This window comes from Henckelia pumila, chromosome 1, assembly GCF_033568475.1.
Source record: "Henckelia pumila isolate YLH828 chromosome 1, ASM3356847v2, whole genome shotgun sequence".
In the NCBI taxonomy this organism is placed as follows: domain Eukaryota; kingdom Viridiplantae; phylum Streptophyta; class Magnoliopsida; order Lamiales; family Gesneriaceae; genus Henckelia; species Henckelia pumila.
The window spans coordinates 84,966,183-84,988,075 of NC_133120.1; the positions used below are offsets into that span (position 1 = coordinate 84,966,183).

General features: G+C 34.2%; 3 protein-coding genes across 11 annotated transcripts; 2 read left to right on the forward strand and 1 right to left on the reverse strand.

Moving 5' to 3' along the window:
- Positions 1-1,876: 1,876 nt before the first annotated feature.
- On the forward strand, positions 1,877-6,855 carry LOC140874943 (oxysterol-binding protein-related protein 4C-like). 2 transcript variants are annotated; one of them, XM_073278448.1, is made up of 7 exons: positions 1,877-1,984; positions 4,519-4,677; positions 4,772-5,017; positions 5,170-5,266; positions 5,396-5,687; positions 5,794-5,896; positions 5,979-6,854. In XM_073278448.1, the coding sequence occupies exons 1-7, from the start codon at positions 1,982-1,984 to the stop codon at positions 6,228-6,230; spliced, it is 1,152 nt and encodes a 383-aa protein (XP_073134549.1). In that variant the 5' UTR covers positions 1,877-1,981; the 3' UTR covers positions 6,231-6,854. The 2 variants fall into 2 exon arrangements, with proteins under 2 accessions (XP_073134549.1, XP_073134548.1); XM_073278447.1 differs by lacking the exon at positions 1,877-1,984 and adding an exon at positions 2,556-2,791 and having other exon boundaries at positions 5,979-6,855.
- A 333-nt stretch (positions 6,856-7,188) lies between these two features.
- LOC140878417 (glycosyltransferase BC10-like) lies at positions 7,189-12,690 on the reverse strand. 8 transcript variants are annotated; one of them, XM_073282040.1, is made up of 11 exons: positions 12,505-12,687; positions 11,285-11,970; positions 10,144-10,242; positions 9,959-10,059; positions 9,786-9,857; positions 9,460-9,550; positions 9,250-9,330; positions 8,321-8,380; positions 8,118-8,240; positions 7,759-7,797; positions 7,189-7,679 (listed from the first exon to the last, which is right to left on the reverse strand). In XM_073282040.1, the coding sequence occupies exons 2-11, from the start codon at positions 11,636-11,638 to the stop codon at positions 7,551-7,553; spliced, it is 1,149 nt and encodes a 382-aa protein (XP_073138141.1). In that variant the 5' UTR covers positions 11,639-11,970; positions 12,505-12,687; the 3' UTR covers positions 7,189-7,550. The 8 variants fall into 8 exon arrangements, with proteins under 8 accessions (XP_073138141.1, XP_073138129.1, XP_073138147.1 ...); XM_073282028.1 differs by having other exon boundaries at positions 9,250-9,550; positions 12,505-12,688; XM_073282046.1 differs by lacking the exons at positions 8,118-8,240; positions 8,321-8,380.
- Positions 12,691-18,247: 5,557 nt separating this feature from the next.
- Positions 18,248-20,548, forward strand: LOC140867075 (protein FAR1-RELATED SEQUENCE 5-like). Its single transcript, XM_073272153.1, has 6 exons — positions 18,248-18,896; positions 19,066-19,149; positions 19,294-19,775; positions 19,925-19,955; positions 20,049-20,409; positions 20,494-20,548. The coding sequence occupies exons 1-6, from the start codon at positions 18,248-18,250 to the stop codon at positions 20,546-20,548; spliced, it is 1,662 nt and encodes a 553-aa protein (XP_073128254.1).
- Positions 20,549-21,893: the final 1,345 nt, after the last annotated feature.

Sequence of the window (21,893 nt, forward strand, 5' to 3'; positions counted from 1 at the left end):
GTGCATATATAGGGAGTATAAAATATTTTATATTAGAATATTTAACACAATACGAGGGAGATTTAAGCCTTGTTAAAAAATTAACACGCTACTATTTAATTAGTCTTTACAAATTCGAATTTAAAACTTAAATGACGATGACAGAAATATTATATATATATATATATATATATATATATATATATATATATATATATTTTTTTTTTTACAATTTTGATCATTTATATTGTTCAATTTCAATTCTAATAATATATTTTTCAATTTTTGATAATGCTAGTCTTTTTTCATCGAAATGTTTATGTAGCATTGCACATATCAATATAATGTCGGAGCTCATAGATAGACATTGTATAAATGTCACATCAACGCCACATCATAAAAATTGATTAAAATCATGAAATAACAAATATAACATACCGATATAAAATTTAATAATCTAAATGATCAAAATTACATATAGTATCCATGACTAATATTATAGTTTTTTCATAAAATCAACCGTGACATTAATTAGGGCACGTAACCTCAACATTTGTTCTTTTTAGGGTCCAAAAGATCAGGCCCTGAAAATTAAATTCTGATTAAGAACACATTTTTGATGTGATGGAGAAATATACGTGGCACCATAAGTTAAGTCGTGTTACATAAATCTTTTTCTTTTGAAGTTAATTAAATAAATAAATATACGTGCATTTTACGAAATTCATTTTTTTAATTAAAAAAACACCTTTAAAAATTATAAAACCACGATTATGAAAGACTGAATATTATTTTTATTCTAATTTTCACTAGCCCTCAAAAATATTTTGATGGTATCCTATATAAGTATATGTATTTTTGCTACTAATATAGAAGAATGAATTCTGCCTGAATGAAGATGGATCCAAAATTAATTAATGAAATTGAATGAAGTGATGGGAGCCCCCAACCAAAAAGCCCAATCAATTGAAACATTTAGGTATATTTCTTGATTGAAAGTAACACTCATTGACTCGCTCTCTATAGTGTTGGTTTTTTTGATATCAGAAGTCTTCATCCGTCTCCTAGCTAGCTAGTCGGTCGGTACTGCTGATTTTTTCTACCCTATAATTTCGAAGTTGCTCCGTTAATTCATGCACAATTTTAAACATAAACTTGCAAAAAAAAAATTAAAAAATAAAACTTCAATTTTATTTCATAATACTTACGATCGATTCGAATCAGATATCTCATCGCAAACATGGAAGAAGTAACTATCAACTGTCCCGAAAAAGTAGTTTTTCAGTTTGAGATACTTTGTTCGTAGAGAAACAATAAATACAAACATATGAGAAACAAAAAAAAATGTGTCGTTATTGTTTCTATTTCTTGTTTTTGTCAATCACATGCATGAGGAGGTGTATTTGTAATTTTGTATAGAACTTGAAGTAGAAGCTAAAAAAAAAAAAAATTAACTTCTTAAAAAAACAGAATTTTTTTTAAAATAGCTTTCGTAAATAAACAATACAATTTTTTTTAATAAAAAAAACACATTTATTTTTAAAAATAATTAAGTCATTTTAACCTAAACGAGCTCAAGGTTTATTCACTCAATTAGACAATCTAATGGCTGTCTAGATTCTAGCAAGTGTTTTCACGTGCCTTTTATTTTCAGACATTTAAAAAATACACATCATCTTCTAAATATTAGGGATTACTTTATTATCGATCCGAAATATGCAAGAAAAAAAAAGAACAATATTTGTTCAAAAAATGGAAGTAAAATATCATTATCCCAAAAGGTTCCGTGCATGTAACTTCAAAAATGGAAGAGTTCTTTCCAATAAAATAAACTGGCAAAAATTAAAGAAAAAACCTTTAAAAAAGCCTATTAATGCCTTGATCCATCCGTTGATCATTTCCTTCCCCTACATATACACCACGAAATAACACTGAAATCCTCGTCTCTCTCTCTCTCTAGATCCCTCAGCTCCAATTTCTTGCAGACTCCTAGCTAGCTCCAATGGTACTTCTACATCTCTCTATTTTCCATATATATATACTTCTTGCTCAATATGTGAATTGGATTGCATAAAATTAATTAACACTCATTTTATTTCGTATTGCAAGTACATATATATGATTACGAATGGATTAGATTATAAGTTATTATATCGATAATCAATCATCATCTGCTAGCTCCTAGTTCAGAATACAATCTTTAGTTTATAAAAAATTACTTAATGGGTAGATTATTTGGTTTTCCGGCGAGTTCCGGTAGCTCTCCGGCGTCGGATTACGCCGGACGTAGAGAGGATCGGATTATCTGAAGTGCGCACACTCCTATTTTATAAACTTTTTGAATTAAAAAATTTTGGAGAAAACGCGGTTTTTGGTGTACAATCTACGGCACCGTCTTGCATTTGTGCATGTTGACGTATATAAATCTTGAGAAAGTCAATACATTCCTTGAACTTGAACTACTTTTCGTGTATCGGCATAGCCTTTATCTTTAAGTGTACATCACATATTCTATATATATTTAGATAATGGATTGCGGATGAAGTATATATAGTTCATCAGATATCGATCAAAGTCTTGAATATATATATAAGACCATGTCGTCTCGAGTTCGAAACCGGCTCAATTATATATAATAATTCTCTTCCCCAACTCCAAAAAAATATGCCACCGAATTGTTAAGACTATATATATATATATATATATATATATATATATTGTTGTCTTCACTCTTCGTTGCTTACAATCAAGTGTTGGTTTCTACAATTGAGGTGATATTATGGCTTTCGCCGGCCGCAGTAGTTATCAAAAGGTATGTGGCTGTACATGTGTATTAAGGAAATTTTTCAAAATTAATACTAATAGAATAAAGTATTAAAGTCTATTATTATATTCGAGTATAGTTTCATTGATATAATTTCACATGCCGATAGCTCGAGCTTGCGCAAGCGTGATGCTCAATGAGCATATATATAGTGGTCGCACACAATTTTTCTGCATCCTAAGATGCAGGAGATCGGAGCTATATATATATATATATATATATATATATAATAATAATTTCGTGTTACGAAAATGATTAACTTTACCATATGACCTCTTTTTGAAATTAGTTCTCAGCCGTCCCTTTAGAAACCTCAACTGTATAATATTTCGTGCGGTAAGCTTGGAATATGAGGTTTCTATAACTAGGTAGAATGAATAAAGATTAAATATGTTATTTAATGCACATTAAGTTTATGCTGCAATTACATGCGTTTTGCCTTGGTTATCATAATTTTAGTAACATGACAACTGTAAGAAAGTCATCTTCTAGTTCGAATTTTTTTTCTCATTATGAATATGTCAATTTAAAGTATGCATAATTACTCATCTTAAAAAAAAAAAAAAGAGTATGCATAATTACTTTGTGGTGGCATGTTTAATTTTTACAGTTTTAGATGAATTTTAATCTGGGCTATGAAAAATTTTGAAAGGCATTTCATACTGTCTATTTAATCGAAAATCTTTTAATTTAATTAATTCTATACATTATGCTTATATTTATATTATTTTGTTCGAGTGTATTTGTATCTATTACCTCTGTTTGTCCTTGGCAGCCTATTATGACGATTGTTTGAAAATATAATTTGAAAAAAGGCCCCTTACCTAATATTTCCGTAAAGTTAGAAGCCCATAATTTTACACACTTTTATTTATTCATTATTTTTATTATTTTTGTGGAAACCTACTTCAACTAATTTTATTCTTTTGCCTTTTGTTTTTATGCTATGATACAATTTAAATCCCCATAATAAGGGGATTGCATAATACGTGATTAGATTAGGTGAAAAAATGTTCCAACTCTTGTCACATCTATTTCACATCAACTATATATATATATAATATATATATATATATATATATATATATATATATATATATATATATAATCTTGCCCTGCACACCTAGTGTGCAGGAGTTTTGTGTGCACCTCGTGATATTCGCGTGAACATCTGATTTTTATTTTTAGATTTTCGCGCGAACATCATACGGTGCACACAAAATCTCTGCACACTTGTGTGTTTTGAGTTCAAAATTATTAAAAAAAAAATAAAAAAGAGAAAGAACCGGACATGTGTCAATCAAAGGCCAAGAGGAGCTCTCACAAGGAGTAGCATAAAACAAGCCTAGAACAAGCCTCTATATTTATACATTGCATCTCCATTTTTAGATAATAGCTAAATCCAATGCTGTCCATCAATCAATATGAACTGACCATATAATTTCTGTCATAGCATCTAATATAAGTTTGGAATTCTTGCTAGCCATCATTTATTGGTTTTAAATCTGAAATTTTCTTGCCCCGCAACAATTCAAGGAATATAAATGAATTTATAAATTTTAAATAAAGTTATCCATGGAAGATTCAATGCTACACCGTGTGGTCTCCACCGTAAAACCTGATTTCATGTGGAGCCTATTTATCTAGAAGTCATTCAACAACTATTACATAACTCGAGTGTGTCACATAATTTTCGTGTTACTTTCGGAGTGCAGGTGACAGAAGGCGAGTTCGGGCCAAAACCTGTACTAACTGCACCATTGTCACTGGAGGCAGAGGAATCGGACTCCAGTTACAGAGCCCCCAACATTCTCCAACGAGTTCTAAGCCTTTTGAACAGTGTACGGCCAGGATCCGATCTCACCCGCCTCCAGGCAAGTAATTCAAAGTACAAATATTACCACCCATAAAAATTGTTGTCACATTTAACAATAAATTAACGTGACATTTTTGTGGACAAAAATCCAGCTTCCACCCCTATTCAACATTCCAAAGTCACAGCTACAATGCTACGGTGAATCAGTGTATTCCATTGGCTCCGACATGTTGAGCAAATGCAACAATGACAAGAGCTCCCTCAACCGCTTCGTATCTGTCGTCGCTTGGAGCATATCCACCCTACGCCCCTTGGCGTTCGGGTTGGCTCCCTACAATCCCATTCTCGGAGAAACTCACCATGTCTCCAGGGGTTCGTTAAACGTGTTTCTCGAACAGGTACTTGACCATGTTTTAGCCCATCATAGAGAAATAGACCAGACATATATAACATAATCTTGAACATTAAATAGGACAAGTAGTCCTCGTATCTTGATGTCATAAACTTCTAAGTTCTAAACAGATAAAATTTAAAATTATAATTGTAACAGGTATCTCATCATCCACCAGTGACCGCGCTTCATGCGACGGACGAAACAGAGAACATCGAACTGCTGTGGTGCCATTCTCCTGTTGCCAAGTTCAACGGTACATATCCCACCTGAGTTTTATGTCATGCGAATTTTCGATCAAGAATCACACATATATAATTTGCGGTACCTAGCTCGACTTTTCCCCTGTTGAATGAATGTTCTTGTCTGTTTTTGATGTTATCAGGAAGTCGTATTGAAACCGAAGTGCATGGGAAACGAGTGTTGAAGCTCGTAGATAAGAACGAAACCTACACGATGAACTCTCCGAAACTGGTGATAAAGTTTCTGCCTTTGCCTGGCGTGGACTGGTTGGGAAATGTTAAAATCCAATGCCCAGAAAATGGATTTGAAGCAGAATTATGTTATCGCGGTGTTACGTTTCTGCCTCGAGCATCCGTGCATCGGTCGATCAAAGGGAAGATCTTCAGTTCATCGTCCTTGGAGACTATTTACGAAATTTATGGCCACTGGGACAGGTAAAATGAAATTTATACAAAATTTTGGTTTTCTTGATGACCATATGTCATGTGTATTGCGCACATATTCTTCTTCAGCTTGTAATTCTTTGTTTAATACGTGCAGAACTGTAAGTATTAAGGATGTTTCGAATGGAAAAACTACAGTTATATACAATGCAAGTGAGGCAATTTCCAGGTTGAAGACTCCCATTCTTAAAGATGCAGAGGTATGAAAATTTCAACATGAAATTTGTTCGAGCACGGTGTTATCAAATTTTCTCTCATGTGCCTTAATCTGATGCTATTCAGGCCGTTTTGCCAAGTGAATCGACTGCGGTGTGGGCGGAAGTAGGCCGAAATATCATACAAAAGAACTGGGAGAAGGCGAAGGATGCAAAGACAGACATCGAAGAAAGGCAAAGAGAGTTTGCCAAGAAAAGACAATCTATAGAAGAAGATTGGGTCCCTAAGCATTTCACAGTATCTTACAGTAAAGAAAATGGATGGGATTGTTTACCAAAACACAAATATGTTACCCCAGCTCCTATTTGTACTCCCTGATCAAACATTTATAACCCCTTATTTCATGCTATCTATCGATATTATTTATTGTCTATTCCATGAAGCCATCCAATGTTATGCACTCAAATAACCCAACTATGTTATCTTGACTAATATATTGAGAAATGTAATGAACACTTGACGAACTTGGTAAAAATATAGGACACTTTTGACTCACTAAGTTCCTGTGAATTATCAAAGTATGGCAACCACGAAATGCTTCCATTTTCACAAGTTAATTTTTACTGTCATCCTTTTGGCATCCATAGTTCTTGAGTGCGGTTTCATTAGGACAGAGGCTGCAGATAAATTTCTTCAACGCAGCCGGATCATCCCTGAACTTGGGCAGTTTACCGAGCGCTTTCGCGTATTCAGGCGGCAATATTCCGGCGATCCTGAAAGAAATGCCGATGGAGCGCAAGAGGTCCCTGCACATCGTGCGCATCATCACAAACTCGGGCTCAGTGGGATGGAAGAGGTACTCCACGCAGTTTTCGATGGAGCCGGGATTGTGACGTGCCGCCGCCGTCGTGGCGGAGAGAAGGGTTGCCACAGAACACACGAGGATGATCATGCCCATGGATTTTGGTAGGCTGTTGTGGGATGCTGCTGCCATTGTTTGATCTTGATGGGATTTACTGTTTCATTACTTGTTTCTGGTGCTTGCGTATTTATTGTGAGTAAACTTACGAGGATGTAAGAGGGCTTGTTAAGGATTTTTGTAACTGAAAATTGCACTTATTTATTTATTTTGATGCACACTTATTTATTTTTTAAAAAAATAATAAAACAAAGAAGAAGAAATAATTTGACTCATATAAATCGAGTAAAAATCTTATTACAACAGTTCAATTGATGTTTCGAATTTTATAATTCTTCAGTTCATTAAATATGATATTTATTACAAACACACAACACAAACTACACAGATAAACCACAGAAATCAAAATGCACCAAGTGATTTGAAGCCCTCAAATTTTTAACAGGGAGGTTAGTTTACTTACAGCAGCCAGAATGAAGTTTCATGTCTTAGAAAAAAAAAAAAGAGAACCAAAATTATTTTTTAGAAGGGGGAGCCAGCATAGGTACATTCGTCACGTCCTAATCAAACTTTCTACAAATTTACCCATTACACGGATGCCGTATTCCTCCAGATTTTACAGTTGCTGGCCATTTATCAGTGTTGGCTTCGTTTCGAGTCTTGTATTCGCTCTTATCATTTGCCCGAAAAGAATCCATGTTTGCTTTACAACAGAAGCTGAATAAGAGTTCAGCTCTTGCCTCCACCTAAGAATTAATGCCCAAAAGTTATCAACCAATTCAGATAGATGTGTATTTGGGAAAAAGTTCCAGTAATTTTTCCAGAGCTCCAGGTAAAAATTTCCTGGCAAACAAATAGCAGGGTCGTCGTCTTCCATTCCACATGCAAGGTCGAATCCAAATTTCTTTCTGCAGTGCAGAATAACAAATTTTCATCAATATGAAATCGACGCAACCTGAACTTAGTACATCGAAGAAAGATACTGACCTTTGCGTCACTGGTAACGTGAACGCTGTCAACAATCGACTGAAAAAATAGTTGGGAAGTGTCAGTTTCAACTTACAGATTTAATTAGATACTAGTGAACGATGCTGCTATGCACAAGTCTAATTTTGAAAGTCCCCATGAGACATCCAATTAAAACTCGGGTAGGAAAGATTATTAGGGAGTGACATTTCTCTCCATTTTTCAGTGATACTGCTCGTTAAAAACTGAAAATAGTGAGCGAAATCAATGATACAAGCATTAGGACCATCGGAACGGCCATTCAAAAATGCAAATATGGGAAGAAAAATGAAGCCATAGACACACACAACGGACATAAAAATTAAAAAGAGCAGCCATACAGTAAGATTTCTTATCAGCTCGTACGTGACATCCTTCGCTTGGTATGATTTTGGATGCCACTTCATTTCTGACCAATCGACATGTGTTATGGACCAATTGGCAATTCCAGATGGATCAATCATCTGATAGAAAACAATCGGATTTATTAAAAGGGGGAGAGCCGTAGGCATCTTTAAAAAATGTGAGGTCTATCGGTTCTCACGTGGAAAAAAGTAGGCAAATAGTGTTCATCAGAATAGCAGTTGCGACCATCCATTCCTGGCTGTTGAATAAACGGAAACAGATGGCAGTAGTGGTTTAGTGAAATGAGACAGCATCCTAAATTTTGAGTGAATTTTTCAAAATACGGAGCATTTTGGTCTAAACAAGATCCAGATAATGACCAGGGGTTGAAACTTACATATCCAAATTGATCTCAAAAGTTTCTAGAGCAATTGTAAAATATTACTCAACAAAAGCATAGGCAACATGCATTTATCCCTAGGGTAGCACTAGAAAACAACAAGATATCCACCAATAAATATACAAATATATCTCCTTTGCAACAACAACAAAGAGAGCAGCAATGCAATATTAAACTCCATATTAGCCTGAGTTAACTAAACATCCTCCTTTAGGGTTCATGGGATAAAATATTTGGTTAGAAAACGATAAATCAACTCAACGCATATGGAAACACAAACACCGAGATTTAGATAAAATTCAAAATATTCGGTGATATTTCCATCCAAACAGAACAACAGATGGAAAACCATAAGGTTGTCCTTGGATGGGATGATTTGATTTGGAGAGGAGGATTTGATTGGAGAGGAGGATTTGAACATCATAATTAACATTGCATCTACATGGATTAGCAAGGGGTAGATTTCAATGAACCAAATGAATTTGAAATCCATGGCTTCAAATCCTTCCATCCGGCATCCAAGCACAACCTAAGGGCATTTCATTGCGAACCATAGAATCTGCCAGTTAGGGTAAACACGTTCCTCGATTAATAACTAAATGTCATTTTTGACATTTGAATATATAAATAGTAAATAGATCAGAGTATAAACCAACAAAGTTATAAATAAAAAGCTTTGAACTATAGGGAAACGAAGTAAAGTTGACATTTAAATTAAATAGAATCACCCTGCAATAATCCCTGAATTTTGTATAATAAAGACTGTCAGCCATGATTACTAGAGCATGCTTCCGCTTCATTGTGAACCACTGCATTGTATAGCACCGAAAGCATATTACCACAATAATTCTTAAAAATTTAAAATGGAGCAGGCTGCAACCTGCAATCAGATTAATCATAATACAAACACACAAACTGTTTAAATAACAAAAAACCACCTGTGAACCCTTTCGAAAGTATTTCTTCTCAACTTCAGGTAACATACGTTCGGAATACCGACCACTTCCATGTGGACCAGGATCCTCAAAGCTGCAGAAAACAGGATTGACGCCTCACATTAAATGCTATAATTAACAAAAAAAGTTGATTTTGAATAATATGCTTCTTATGTTAATATCTTGTAAAGCTTCTACTCGGCAATCTATCAGTTCATACAAAGCTTAGGGTTGACTATTTCCTGAAGTAAACCTAAATGCTCAGAAACCGGTCTCTGCATATGAGAAGCTTTTCACAAAAGGGAGACAATAAAGTACAGGAGACTTACCAATCCACGAAGCTAGTATTTGTGTACATGAGATAATTGTACACATAATCAAAATCACGAAGTGGTATGCAGCTGCAGTCCGGGAAATTATCTAGTGAGTACTTGATTATTTATATGAGTTACCAAAGTAAAGGAAATTTTTAAAACTTAAAAGGGAATAATAACGTCACAACCTGTCGGAAAGTAGAATGAATTGTTGGTTGTCTGGATCTTTAAGTGCATTTGCTAAAAGCCTCCTTTCTGCGTCAACCATGGAAATTTTCCCCCATATTACCTAAAATAACATAAAAATGCATATATTGATCACGGTCTGTTGCAGTTAAGAAATTAATTGTACCGACCGTACAGATGTACCAACCTTATCGCTACGAATTTCGCGATTGAGAAAATAACGACTAAAATGCACAGGTTTATCCATGAACGCATGCACGTATACAGAGAATCTACCTTCATGGCCCTGACAAATGAAGCAAAAATTAAGTGGAACAGAGATCCTTAATATACCAAAAGTTATGCAAATCAGACGCATGCAAAAATTCACAAAATCTGTTAATAAAATAAATATGAAAATATTGTCCCATTTTCACCAACGCTTTTACCTAAATGGTTCCTTGTGTACCATCTATTTTCATTAAGAATGCAGTACTTTAATTTATAGGATGAAGTAAAATCTTAGGACTACCATGGGGCTAATTCCTCAACATTTTTAAAAATCTCTGACAAGTGCCATGGCATGCTACAATCTGCCTTCCATTCATACAGGTAGTTGGTGTCGGGCAAATGGTTTTGAGTGCAACACCTCCAGAAATTCTTTATATTTCAGTCACTGATCTTTCGATGATTTGGAAGTAATAGGAATTGTAGTCAGTCAAACAACAGTCTGAAGAGCACATTTAAATAAGGTGAAATTTGAAAGATATCGCACAACATACACTTCCATAAATAAGTGAAACAGTTTGGCTGAAACATTCTAGTATATTTTCGCCAATAAAGAAATCCAACGAATGCACAAGTCTAAAGGATCAGAGTACAGATAGATTAAAAAATAATAAAATAATAAAAAAGGCGATTCTTTGACCATTGGAAAAACCTTCCATTAATATGGCTCCTTTAATACAACAAGAGGATCAGTGCGGTGCTACAATGGGTTTGAATCCATGACCTTTACCCTTCAATAGAGAGACAACTACGTGGTTGTCGAAGAACACGAGGCTTTTACAGTTACAAGCTTAAATAGCTGTAAAGGAGCTAAAAAAACAAGAAATGGTAGAACAAAGACTTGTGCACTGTCATGCGGTCACAAAATTTGTCAAACGTTTAATACTACTGTAGTTAAATGCACCTCAAACATATACACACTCATAAACAAGATTGCAGAAACTCTACAATAAAACTTTCAAAACACTATTATGCAAAAGTAGAACATGCAAATCATGTAAAGTAAAAAAAATAACTGAATGTTGAAATTCATCTTTTCAACATTAAGAAAATTGCATTACCTGGAAAAATTTGTCCCACAGCTTCTCAAAAGGTAAAGCACCCGGTGTCAAAAACAAGAAGGCAATTTTAGGATTAGCTGACGTATTAGAGGCCATATTTAGTATATCTCTAATAACAACTTGAGAAGCAATCTCATCGTCGCTAAGTTCTCTAGTAGGCGCAGGTGGAAGCCAACTTTGTAGTGTCTTGCAACCATGAGATGAGAAGATATAACACGCTGAAGAACTCTGGGGTGGATACAAGTAAGCGCAAACTAAGAACAAGCTGACTAACGAGATCAAAATGATTATCCACGTTGGCTTCTTTAAGTGACCACGCTGGCGAGGTGCATACAATATCTGCTGGTCTTTCATTGCTCCCAAATGCTACACAGCTGACTTCCTAGCAATGCTGCATCACAACTTGTTTGTTGTGAATGCTTTGATCTCTTCTCGGCTATTTGCCTCGAAGTTCACACCTCTATCAGTAATCTTTCTCTCTAATGGAAAACCCAAATGACAAAATTTAGCATGTCTCTGGCCTACAAAGCAGACAGGTGTGGCGTTGATTCTTCCCGGCTGTAAAGTCTGGAAAATGCACCTTGGATCCCTAATCTTTCTCCCTAATTAATTAATACCCCAAACAATAGGATCTAGCTTGCATTTGAACAGGGCAGAACAAACTAGTGTGCACAGATTCTCACCGGCTGCAAGAAGATCAAATAGTTCACTCAATAGCCAAATTTGGAGAAACACCTAAAATTGAGATCGAGTATATATATATTCAACAAAAATACGATATGACATCGGACAAGAAAATGAAGTACGGAGTGGCAAGCTAAATCAGCCACGGCATTAAAAATCAACATCCATTAAAATATGTATCCACTCAATCACCTCGATCATTCATGCAAGAAAACGAGAGCCCAAATTTCATATCAACAAGGTGGCAATAACTGAAAGTTGCAAATTTACAGATGAAACCAAACAATGTCAGCTCAAATCCGTGGTCGGAATGCGGATTCCCGCACCGAGACACACACAATAATTTCCAGCGATCACAACATGAGAAATCACAATCCCTCTCACGCACTCACCAAACATAAAAAATTATCTCGTTAAAATACCCAACACACACGCACACGCACACGCAAATGAAAAAGAAAACAACAACGAACCCAATTCTGAAGAACACACACAAATAAATATGAATTAACGCATTTCTACGGAAACCCATTTACCTGAGTGAGTGAACAGTACAACGTCGGAAGAAAGATCAACATCAAGGATTCGAATCTTGGAAAAGATGCAGCGTACGATTAAAAAAAAACAGTGGGTTTATTATGTATAGATAGATAATTATGATTAGTGTAGCATGCGTGTCTGAGATGTAGGTCGCTTCCAATAACAAGAGAGCGTGCGTGTATACTTGTATGTGTTTCCAATAGTATAACGTTGTTTTGTTTGGCTCTCTCCTCGGACTATTTCATGCGGCACCAGCTTAAGGTTATGAAAATTAAATGTTGTAATCTTTTTTTTTATATAATCTTTAGTTATTTTTTATTTATAATGATTATATAGCACAATACATATAACTACGTAAGCATCACCTCGACATGCATTGGTGATAACTGATATGTCAGAGTCAAACTGAAAAAATGACTAAATTTAACAAATATACGTATATATAATGGATTAAAACTTAAATATGACGATAAAAAAAATATTAAAATCGCAAAAAAAAAATCAAATATATTGAACCCAAAAAAAAGCAATTTTTTTTGAAATTTTTTTCAATCGAATTTGTTATATATATATTTTTATAATTTTTAAATTATTAATAATGATTGAAATTAATTTATAAAAACCCTATATTTCTATCAATTAGAAAACACGGATATATAAAAGAAAATATATTTTAAAAAAAATAAATTTCTTATAGCTTCCATATAATTAGCTGTTCATATTTTTTTAATATATCTATATATATATATATATATATATTATATTTCAAAATTAGGTTGTATTTTGAAGAGTGAGCATATATGTATACGTCGGACAAAATACATGATATTTCTTAAGTTCACAGTTGACTTAGGGAGTGTTTGCAATAGATTATGATTTTGTAGAAGTGATTAAATTTATAGATTGTAAAAATTTGAAGAGAAATAAAAAGTTGGTAGTGTTTGGAAACAAAAGTGAAAATCTAAAAATCAAAGTTGGGTAGTGTTTGATAAATAAGTTATTATAGTGATTCACATTTTTATTAGAATCACTTTTGGAGAATCATAATCACCACATGACTAGCTTTTGGATTTCAATTAATTTAAACACAAGCTAACACATAATCTAGATTGAAGAAACATACAAATGTGATTTTTTAAAGCTAAAATCTAATAATCACTTTTTTTTAGTGATTGCAAACACTCCCATATTACTATCAATGATATTTTTTTCCCTCCATTTCGCAATGCGTTCATAGTGAGAGCACCACCAATAATGCATGACAATGGCTTAATGATACTAATCAATTCCAACTTGCAGGTTTTTTTAGTCTTCTCCCGGATAAGTGATAACAGCCATAAATCGAAAAAAATTCCCTTTTTATTATAATTGACTGAAAACAAAAGGTGGGTTTAAATGCTTTGGATAATTTTTATCCCTTCGTGGCCGCTGATGATTTAATTATTCGTCTACTAAGGGAGTGCTTGCAATAGATTGTGCTTTTGTAAAAGTGATTAATTTATAAATTATAAAAAAGTTAATGAAAATAAAAAATTGGTAGTGTTTGGAAACAAATGTGAAAATCTAAAAATTAAAGTTTGGTAGTGTGATAAATAAGTGATTAGAATGATTTTAACAATGATCTTCTCATTAGAATCACTTTTGGAGAATCATAATCACCACATGACTAGATTTTGAATTTCAATTAAGTTAAACATAAGCTAACACATAATTTAGGTTTAAGAAACACACAAAAATAATTTTTTTAAGCCAAAAGCTAACAATCACTTTTTTTTAGTGATTGCAAGCACTCCTTAAAAATAGTTGAAGACATGGAATAAACATAGTGAGAAGTGCATGGCACTTCTAAGTTGCACAAATTGGCCAAATAATAAATCATTGTTGTTTGTAATTAAGCAATTGATTGATTACAGGCTGCTTGCTTGGTAAATAGGGACGAATGAGACTCAAAATTAACTATCAAGAGGTGGAGAAAGGATTGTCTATTAATTGTTAGAGTAGATGCCCTGCAAGTCAAATGTTGGTCAGAGATTTTATTGACTCAAGTGTAATAACAATTTTTATTTTAATATAATTAATCTTTTATCTGGCATTTTCTTTATCTGTATACCCATGCAAGTTGCATAGATAAAGACCTTAAATATACTATAGTAAGATATGAGGTTGTACATGTGATGGCAATCATGAAACACATATTATTAATTACTGTATATTCTAAATCAAGTTCCTAGTCGATTGAGCCGTTCGAAATAAGGATAAGGATCGCTCGAGCTCGAGACTAGAATCTGTGATGATGTGTACCACGTTTCATTGGTATGGACATAAAGATGTTCAATCATACAGATTGGTGCTCATACGATGAGTTCACTGAACTACCCTCCCTCGGACTTCCCAAGTGGTTATCATTCATCGAGTGGATAAGTCCGTGGTTATGGTTGTATACCATTAGTCCTTACGACCCGGGACAACACTGAGGCTCTACATGCTAGGACTTTACTTTGAATCGTTTACCGACTCCATGAGGGTCATCAGGTGGCGAGGTTGGGTACAGTTGCGACACATGTAGGAGCCAGTGCATTGTAGTCGGGGATTCACCGCTCACCTATGGGTGTGGATATCCTATGTGATCAAGTGAGATAATAGTGCATGGAATATCTGGCCAGAGTGTAAGATGTGTAGTAGAGTAAAATGTTTATCAAGTTACACATGCGATGCCACTATGTATTCTCAAAGACATCACATCGTTATCGAAATTCACATGCAACCCTCGATGAACCAATGGTTGCAGTTTCGATCGGGATATATGAGATGAAGGGACTGTACTGTACGTTAACCATAATCAACTGGTTCTTGCAGGCACTATCAGTGATACCTAGGAAATCATGGGGCGGTGCTACTTAACGCTCTTACCATGATTCGATGGGTTAAATCAGAAATGAGTTCTGACATTTTATGATCAAGGAGTTGATGCATATAATGAGGCTAATAAGGGTAAGCCTGGACCCACAGCTAGCTGTATCCCTGAACCATTGAGGGTTACACAAGTACTGGTTTTCCTGTTCCCGTTGAGATAATAAATTCAAAGAGTTGAATTTATGATAAACAAATTTGACTGGATCGATAGATAAGCTTTATAAATGGTTTATAAAGGCTTATAGAAATTTTGAGAGCAATATTAATTAAAAAAGATTTAATTAATTTTTTCAAGTAGGACTTGGAGATAAGGATCCATAATATATATAGATATAATATATATATATATATATATAGATATATAATATAATATATTTATATATTATATTATTGTGGGACCTTATGTTTATATTATATTATTATATAATATATTTAAAAAAAAAAAATTGATCAATTACATAAATTGATTGAGGGGAATAATTGAAAGGATTATTCAGCTTTCTTTCTTCAGCTCTCTGTTCTTTCCTTTGTTTCTTCAATTCAAAATTCTCTATGCTCGAAGCTCTCAGAAAAGGCAGAGAAAAGAAAATGTTTCTTTGCTGCTAAAAACTCTCTTCTCGGCCAGTCATCTTCTTCATTTTTCAACGAAAAATTTCTTCTTCTTTTAAGTGCAATTTAGAAGAGGAACAAGAAATCTGATCGTGGACCTGATTTGAAGAAAGGAGGAAAAATCCAGTTGATTGTTCGTAGGGATTTACAACAAGAGCTATTTTCGAAATTGTTTCGAAATAGTTGGAGTCATCGTCAATCTTTTAAGATTGATAGGTAAAATTCTTGAAACACCCTACGTATATTTATTTAAACCATACGAGTGTCCAAGCATATTTTGAACGTCAAAATAATTTTTTAAACTTCCGCTGCGCCTTGGGCACGATAGAGATTCGAGATCCAACAGTGGTATCAGAGTCAGGTTTTCTATATCGTATGATTTATTTCATGTTGAGTATTTTTAATTTCTAACCGCATAAAAAAATATTTCAATATCGCTACACCATAAAATTTATTTTTATAGAATTTAAAATACGTATATAGATATATGTATGTATATATATATTACGATATATATATATGTACATATATAGATATATATATATTATAAAATATATAGATATATGTATGTATATATATATTACGGTATATATATATATACGTATATAGATATATATTATAATAATATATATAATGATATATATTATTATTATTATCATATATATGTATATATTTATTACGATATATATATAATTATATAGATATATGTTCAACTGCACCCCTTAAGTGCAAGTGAAACTTGGGCGTCTGCCCATGTGGCGCCCAACTCATCTTTTTTTTTTTTGTTTAATGTCACGTGGGTGGGCTGGGAATTAATTTTTTAATCTCCAAAAACCTTTTCTCAGATCCCCAAATGTAGCGACATTATTTTTTTCTACAGCTTTCTTCAACAAATTGAAGACCCGATGTCGCTCATCTCCGCCGTTGTCTGACCAAATCTCAGCCCACGCGAAGGTTCTTCTTCCTCTAACATAGGCGATTATATATAAACCCCCCCTTTTTTTTTCTTCTCACGTTTAGTTTGTTTGCGATTTTCAGAACCCTTCAAGTGTTGTGCTTTTGTCTATTTGCCCAAGTTCTCCGCCGTCGAACAAGCTAATGACGTACATTTCTTGCACATCTGGCATCGGGGCCAGTTATTATAATGGCCATTTCTTGCGATTTTCAGAACCCTTCATATGAAAAATTGCCGCTAGAAGAAGAAGAAAACGCCATTAATAATAATCAAGTTCCAGGAAATTCACTAGGATCGCCGCCGCTGCCAGGAAGACTCGGCGGGCAAATTTTAGGTAAAATTTGTAAAATTTCTTAAATGGCTAGTTTAATTAGATCTTCGATCATTCTAAATGTACGCATATTACATATGTGAGTGTCACCTAATAATATATATGCATTTGACTATATAATAATTGGTTTTAAATCACATAACTTGATTTTAACTTCTGTTTTTATTCACTGTCATCTTGAGAAAATTAACTATTTGTATGACTTTACGAATCAACCTGAAGGAGTCCATGATATATCTATTACATTTTGTTAATTGATTATTATTCATTAAGACATTTTTTTAGGGAAAGAAATATTAGTAAAAACCCATTACTAGTTAGACTTTATTGGTCTTGTACGTAAGAGGGTTAAACATATATTGGTCATAATAATGATCACATGACAAATTGAATTAGATTAACCCTAATGATTTGTACGTTGGTTTGTTAAGAATCTGAATAATTATTACGTTGGTTTGTTAAGAATCTGAATAATTATTTCCTAGTAATCAGTGAGATTACATATACGGCGATTAAGAGAAAGAAGCAGTGCACACATTAACATATAGCAAATGAAGGCCCAACGCGCACCCTTGGTGCTACCCGTTTTTGAAGGCCCAACGCGCATTCTTGTTTGTTTTTTTTATAGTTTGTTCGATAAATTGTTGTTTACCCGTTTTCATAATTTGTAAATAAGTTCATATTAATTGTTATTATTATTATATAGTTTTATATTTGATGATAATCACATGTGTTATATTTTTTATTTTGCAAATACAAGAAAATTCAGAATAATTAAAAGCAGTGGGCCGTATGCGTTCCAGAAATTGTGGTATCTTACATTGAACGATGTCAGGTATTTATCAATTATTAGTAATATTGTTAATTATTTGTTTTTTGAATTTATTAAAAATTATTATATTAAAACATATGATTGTCATACTTTACAGAGATGGAAGAAAGCAGTGGGGATGATCAGTCATACATCCCTCAAGTTGGAGATGATCGAAAGCCAAATATTGGAAGGAGATTCGAATCATTGGATGATGCATATTCGTACTATAACCAATACGCACGAGAATCTGGATTTAGTGCGAGAATTAGCAATAGTAAGAGAAGTAAGAAGACGAGTGAAGTTGTTTGGAAAAAAATTGTATGCTTTAAGGAAGGGAAGACAGATGAAGTTCGATGGAGTAAAGAGGCAAATAGTGATAAACCAAGACAAAACAGAGATCGTCGAGACATACGATCTGGATGTAAGGCAAAGATTTCAGTTGTGAATGAACAACATGGTACGGGATGGATGATCAGTACTTTCGTAGAAAATCATAATCATCCGCTTGCTACTCCTTCGAAGGTCCATTTGTTACGTTCACATCGCAGTGTTTTTGTATCAAAGAAAGCACTAAGTCAACAATTTGCAGAAGCCAATATCCCAACTTTTCAACAAATGCGAATATTTGAGATAGATCATGGAGGGCCAGAGAACGTAGGTTGTACAGAAAGAGATTTGAGAAACTATCAGAGAAGTTTAAGGGAGGAGCACATGGGGATGGATGCTGAAACATTTGTTGATTTTTTGCAATCTGAGAAAGAGAAGTGTTCAACTTTTTTTTTTTGATTATGAGACGGACTCAGACAACAGATTTAGCAGGTGTTTTTGGGCAGATTCCGTGTCAAGGAGGGCAAACATTGTCTTTGGCGATGTAGTGGTGTTTGATACAACATATAACACCAACAAATATGGGCTGATTTTTGCACCTTTTGTAGGTGTTAATCATCACGGTCAGACCATCCTCTTTGGCTGTGGATTTCTGAGTGACGAAAGAACAGAATCTTTTGTTTGGTTGCTAGGTAAGTTTCTAGAAGCAATGCCTAGTGGTGCACCAAAATTGATCATCACTGATCAGGATCCTTCCATGACCAAAGCCATAGCCCAAGTTTTTCCCCAAACAGTGCATCGATATTGTTTGTGGCACATTTTAAACAAATTTCCAGACAAATTGAGTTATGTGATTTTCCGTGATCATTACCAAAGCATTAGAAATGTCATTGTACATTCAACAACAAGTGATGAATTTGAGGAGTCATGGAAAATGGTTATGGAGTCTGCTGGCTTGGTCCAAGATGATTGGCTGATTTTGATGTATGATTTGAGACATAGGTGGGTGCCAACTTATTTCCTAAATGTATTCTCTGCAGGGATTTCAAGCAGTCAAAGATCAGAGAGTTCCCATGCCTTTTTCAAACGTTACATCTCTAACAAGAATGCATTGATGGATTTTATTGTTCGTTTTAATAAGGCACTTCGGAACCAGCGACACAATGAGTTAGTCGCAGATCATATTGATATGAATGAGCGCCCAAAAGTAATGTCAAATTGGCCAATGGAAACTCAAATGGTGAAAGTTTATACCAAAACGAAATGGTTGGAGTTTCAAAAGGAAGTAGGTGAGAGTCATCACTATTATGTGGAACAAGTATGTACTGAAATCGAGTTTTGGGTTTATCATGTAATGAATTTTCAAGCTTCTTCTTCATCGAAACCAAGGGTGCTTAAACATGACGTGCAGAGAAATGATGTATATTGTAGTTGCATGAAATTTCAGTTTGACGGCATTCCATGCAGGCATATGCTAGCATTTTTTCGTGTCAACCAGGTTTTCCACTTGCCTGATAAGTATATTTTGAAACGGTGGACCCAAGCGCAAAAGTAGGAGCATTATTATCTTTGTCTGAGCTAAATGTGATAGACGATCCAGAGAGGTGTTTGATGTCAAGGCATTGGAATTTATCTTTTAGATCTTCTGCTTTAGTAGATGCAGCATCTATGACTGAAGAGGGAACAAAATTCTTGCATGAACAATTTGATCATATTGACTGCAAAATGAAGGAGTTGAATATTTGCATACCATCAAGAAATGCAAGTGAAAACAGGAGATCCATGGATAAGGCCATTGCTATCATTGATCCTTGTGTAATAAGAACGAAGGGATGTGGGAAGAGATTGAAGTCATCGAAGGAGAAGGCAACCTCGAAGGGTAGACAATGTCATGGATGTGGACGTCGTGGTGTGTCGCATGACAAACGCAATTGCCCAAATTTGCTAGACAAGTATTACTTGATTAATTTTGTTTATTTGTACTTCTAAAGCTATAAATTCCATTAATCATATTTTTTTCATTTTTGGTTTACTAGGTCAAGCGCAAACAATGATAACGAAGATGACGGTTCAGATGAAGAAGATTTTTGATCAGAATCCAAGGTAACGGCTGTTAATATTAATGTTGTGTCTGGTAATATTAACGTTGTAGTCATACACTTTGTTTGATATGTTTGTCTCAGTTATATGGTACTACTGCCTACTATAGCCAATTTTAGATTAACAAGCTAGATATCTAGTTCTCTTTTTACCATCCAAATTTGGATGATAGCATGTTGAATGCGAAGTTCAGTACATATATCTTTCTTGTTTTTGAGGAATGCGAAGTTCAATATTTATTGGATCAAAACCGACAAAGCATGACTTTCAGTTGTCCTTATGTGATCGTGAGATGTTCCATTTATATTGAAGAATGCCTCAAGTTGCCAAATTTTTTAGGTTCAAATTTTGCTCGAGTTTTTATTAAACAAAGGTTTATCATTAAAGTTATTATGTGATAATTAAGAAAATTTTGGTCGGATACAGTTGGGAATGCTATTAGCTACTTACCATCTTTGAGTAGATACAATTTCGAATTTGGTGTTGCCTGGTTTTAATTAACTCACTATACGCATGCAGAATGCCGTCGAGTACAAGAAGAGGGTTCGGCAGCAGACCCAACAGTATCCACCTCTTATTTAACAAGTACATACTTGTTTCGGTTTTCGGTGTCCGCTGAAGCTTCAACAAAGCTGTTTCTCGTGAGTGTTCTTGAATCTACTGTGTCCACCATCAATTGTGAAGGAAAAGTGTAGCAACAAGTTGGGTTTGAATATTTGGATTGGATAGTATCAGTAACACATTCCCATATATGCTCGAATTCGACATTTTGTGGCGTCCCCTGTTTGTTGTAAGCTTGTTAAATGTTTCCCAAATTGAAGAAGGTGTTTCTTTTTTCACCTCCTATCCTAAATTATTGTTGTCTTGAGTTCGAAATTTTTGATCAAAGCTGAAAATATTGATTTACGGTTTTTGGATAATTTTGGGCTTATTTGCCCTTTGATTCTTTTGAACTTTCTTTCATTAGTACAAATTTGCATATTTATTGTTATTTTTCGGTGGCTTGAAGTGCAAATGAATGTCATATGCAGTAATAATATGGGAATTGAGCATTTTCTGTTATTTGCTGGGCTAACATAAGTAATAAATAAATACAAACAAGTCAAATGATCATAATACTTCAATGCAAAATATTGAATTCACTCGCATTCAAACAGCCTCTGCACGAAGTAACAGAAATGACATTAAAAAATATAAGTAGGCGGCAGTAAATTGGCCAAACCACCCAATTTTTCATAGAAATGATACATGATAGGAGGAGGCCAAGAAAAAAAAACCAAAAAAACTTAACTCAAGCGCACATAAACCAAACAAGAGATAAATAGCATTGACCATC

Coding starts and splice junctions, on each gene's coding strand:
- LOC140874943 (XM_073278447.1), top strand. CDS start 2,759: ATGGCTTTCGCCGGCCGCAGTAGTTATCAAAAG. Junction 5,688..5,793: donor ATTTATGGCCACTGGGACAG/GTAAAATGAAAT, acceptor TAATACGTGCAG/AACTGTAAGTATTAAGGATG. Junction 5,897..5,978: donor CCATTCTTAAAGATGCAGAG/GTATGAAAATTT, acceptor GATGCTATTCAG/GCCGTTTTGCCAAGTGAATC.
- LOC140878417 (XM_073282025.1), bottom strand. CDS start 11,638: ATGAAAGACCAGCAGATATTGTATGCACCTCGCCAGCGTGGTCACTTA. Junction 9,551..9,785: donor AATACTAGCTTCGTGGATTG/GTAAGTCTCCTG, acceptor TGTTTTCTGCAG/CTTTGAGGATCCTGGTCCAC. Junction 8,241..8,320: donor ATTTGCCTACTTTTTTCCAC/GTGAGAACCGAT, acceptor GTTTTCTATCAG/ATGATTGATCCATCTGGAAT.
- LOC140867075 (XM_073272153.1), top strand. CDS start 18,248: ATGGAAGAAAGCAGTGGGGATGATCAGTCATACATCCCTCAAGTTGGA. Junction 19,776..19,924: donor ATCACTATTATGTGGAACAA/GTATGTACTGAA, acceptor CATTCCATGCAG/GCATATGCTAGCATTTTTTC. Junction 20,410..20,493: donor TGCCCAAATTTGCTAGACAA/GTATTACTTGAT, acceptor TTGGTTTACTAG/GTCAAGCGCAAACAATGATA.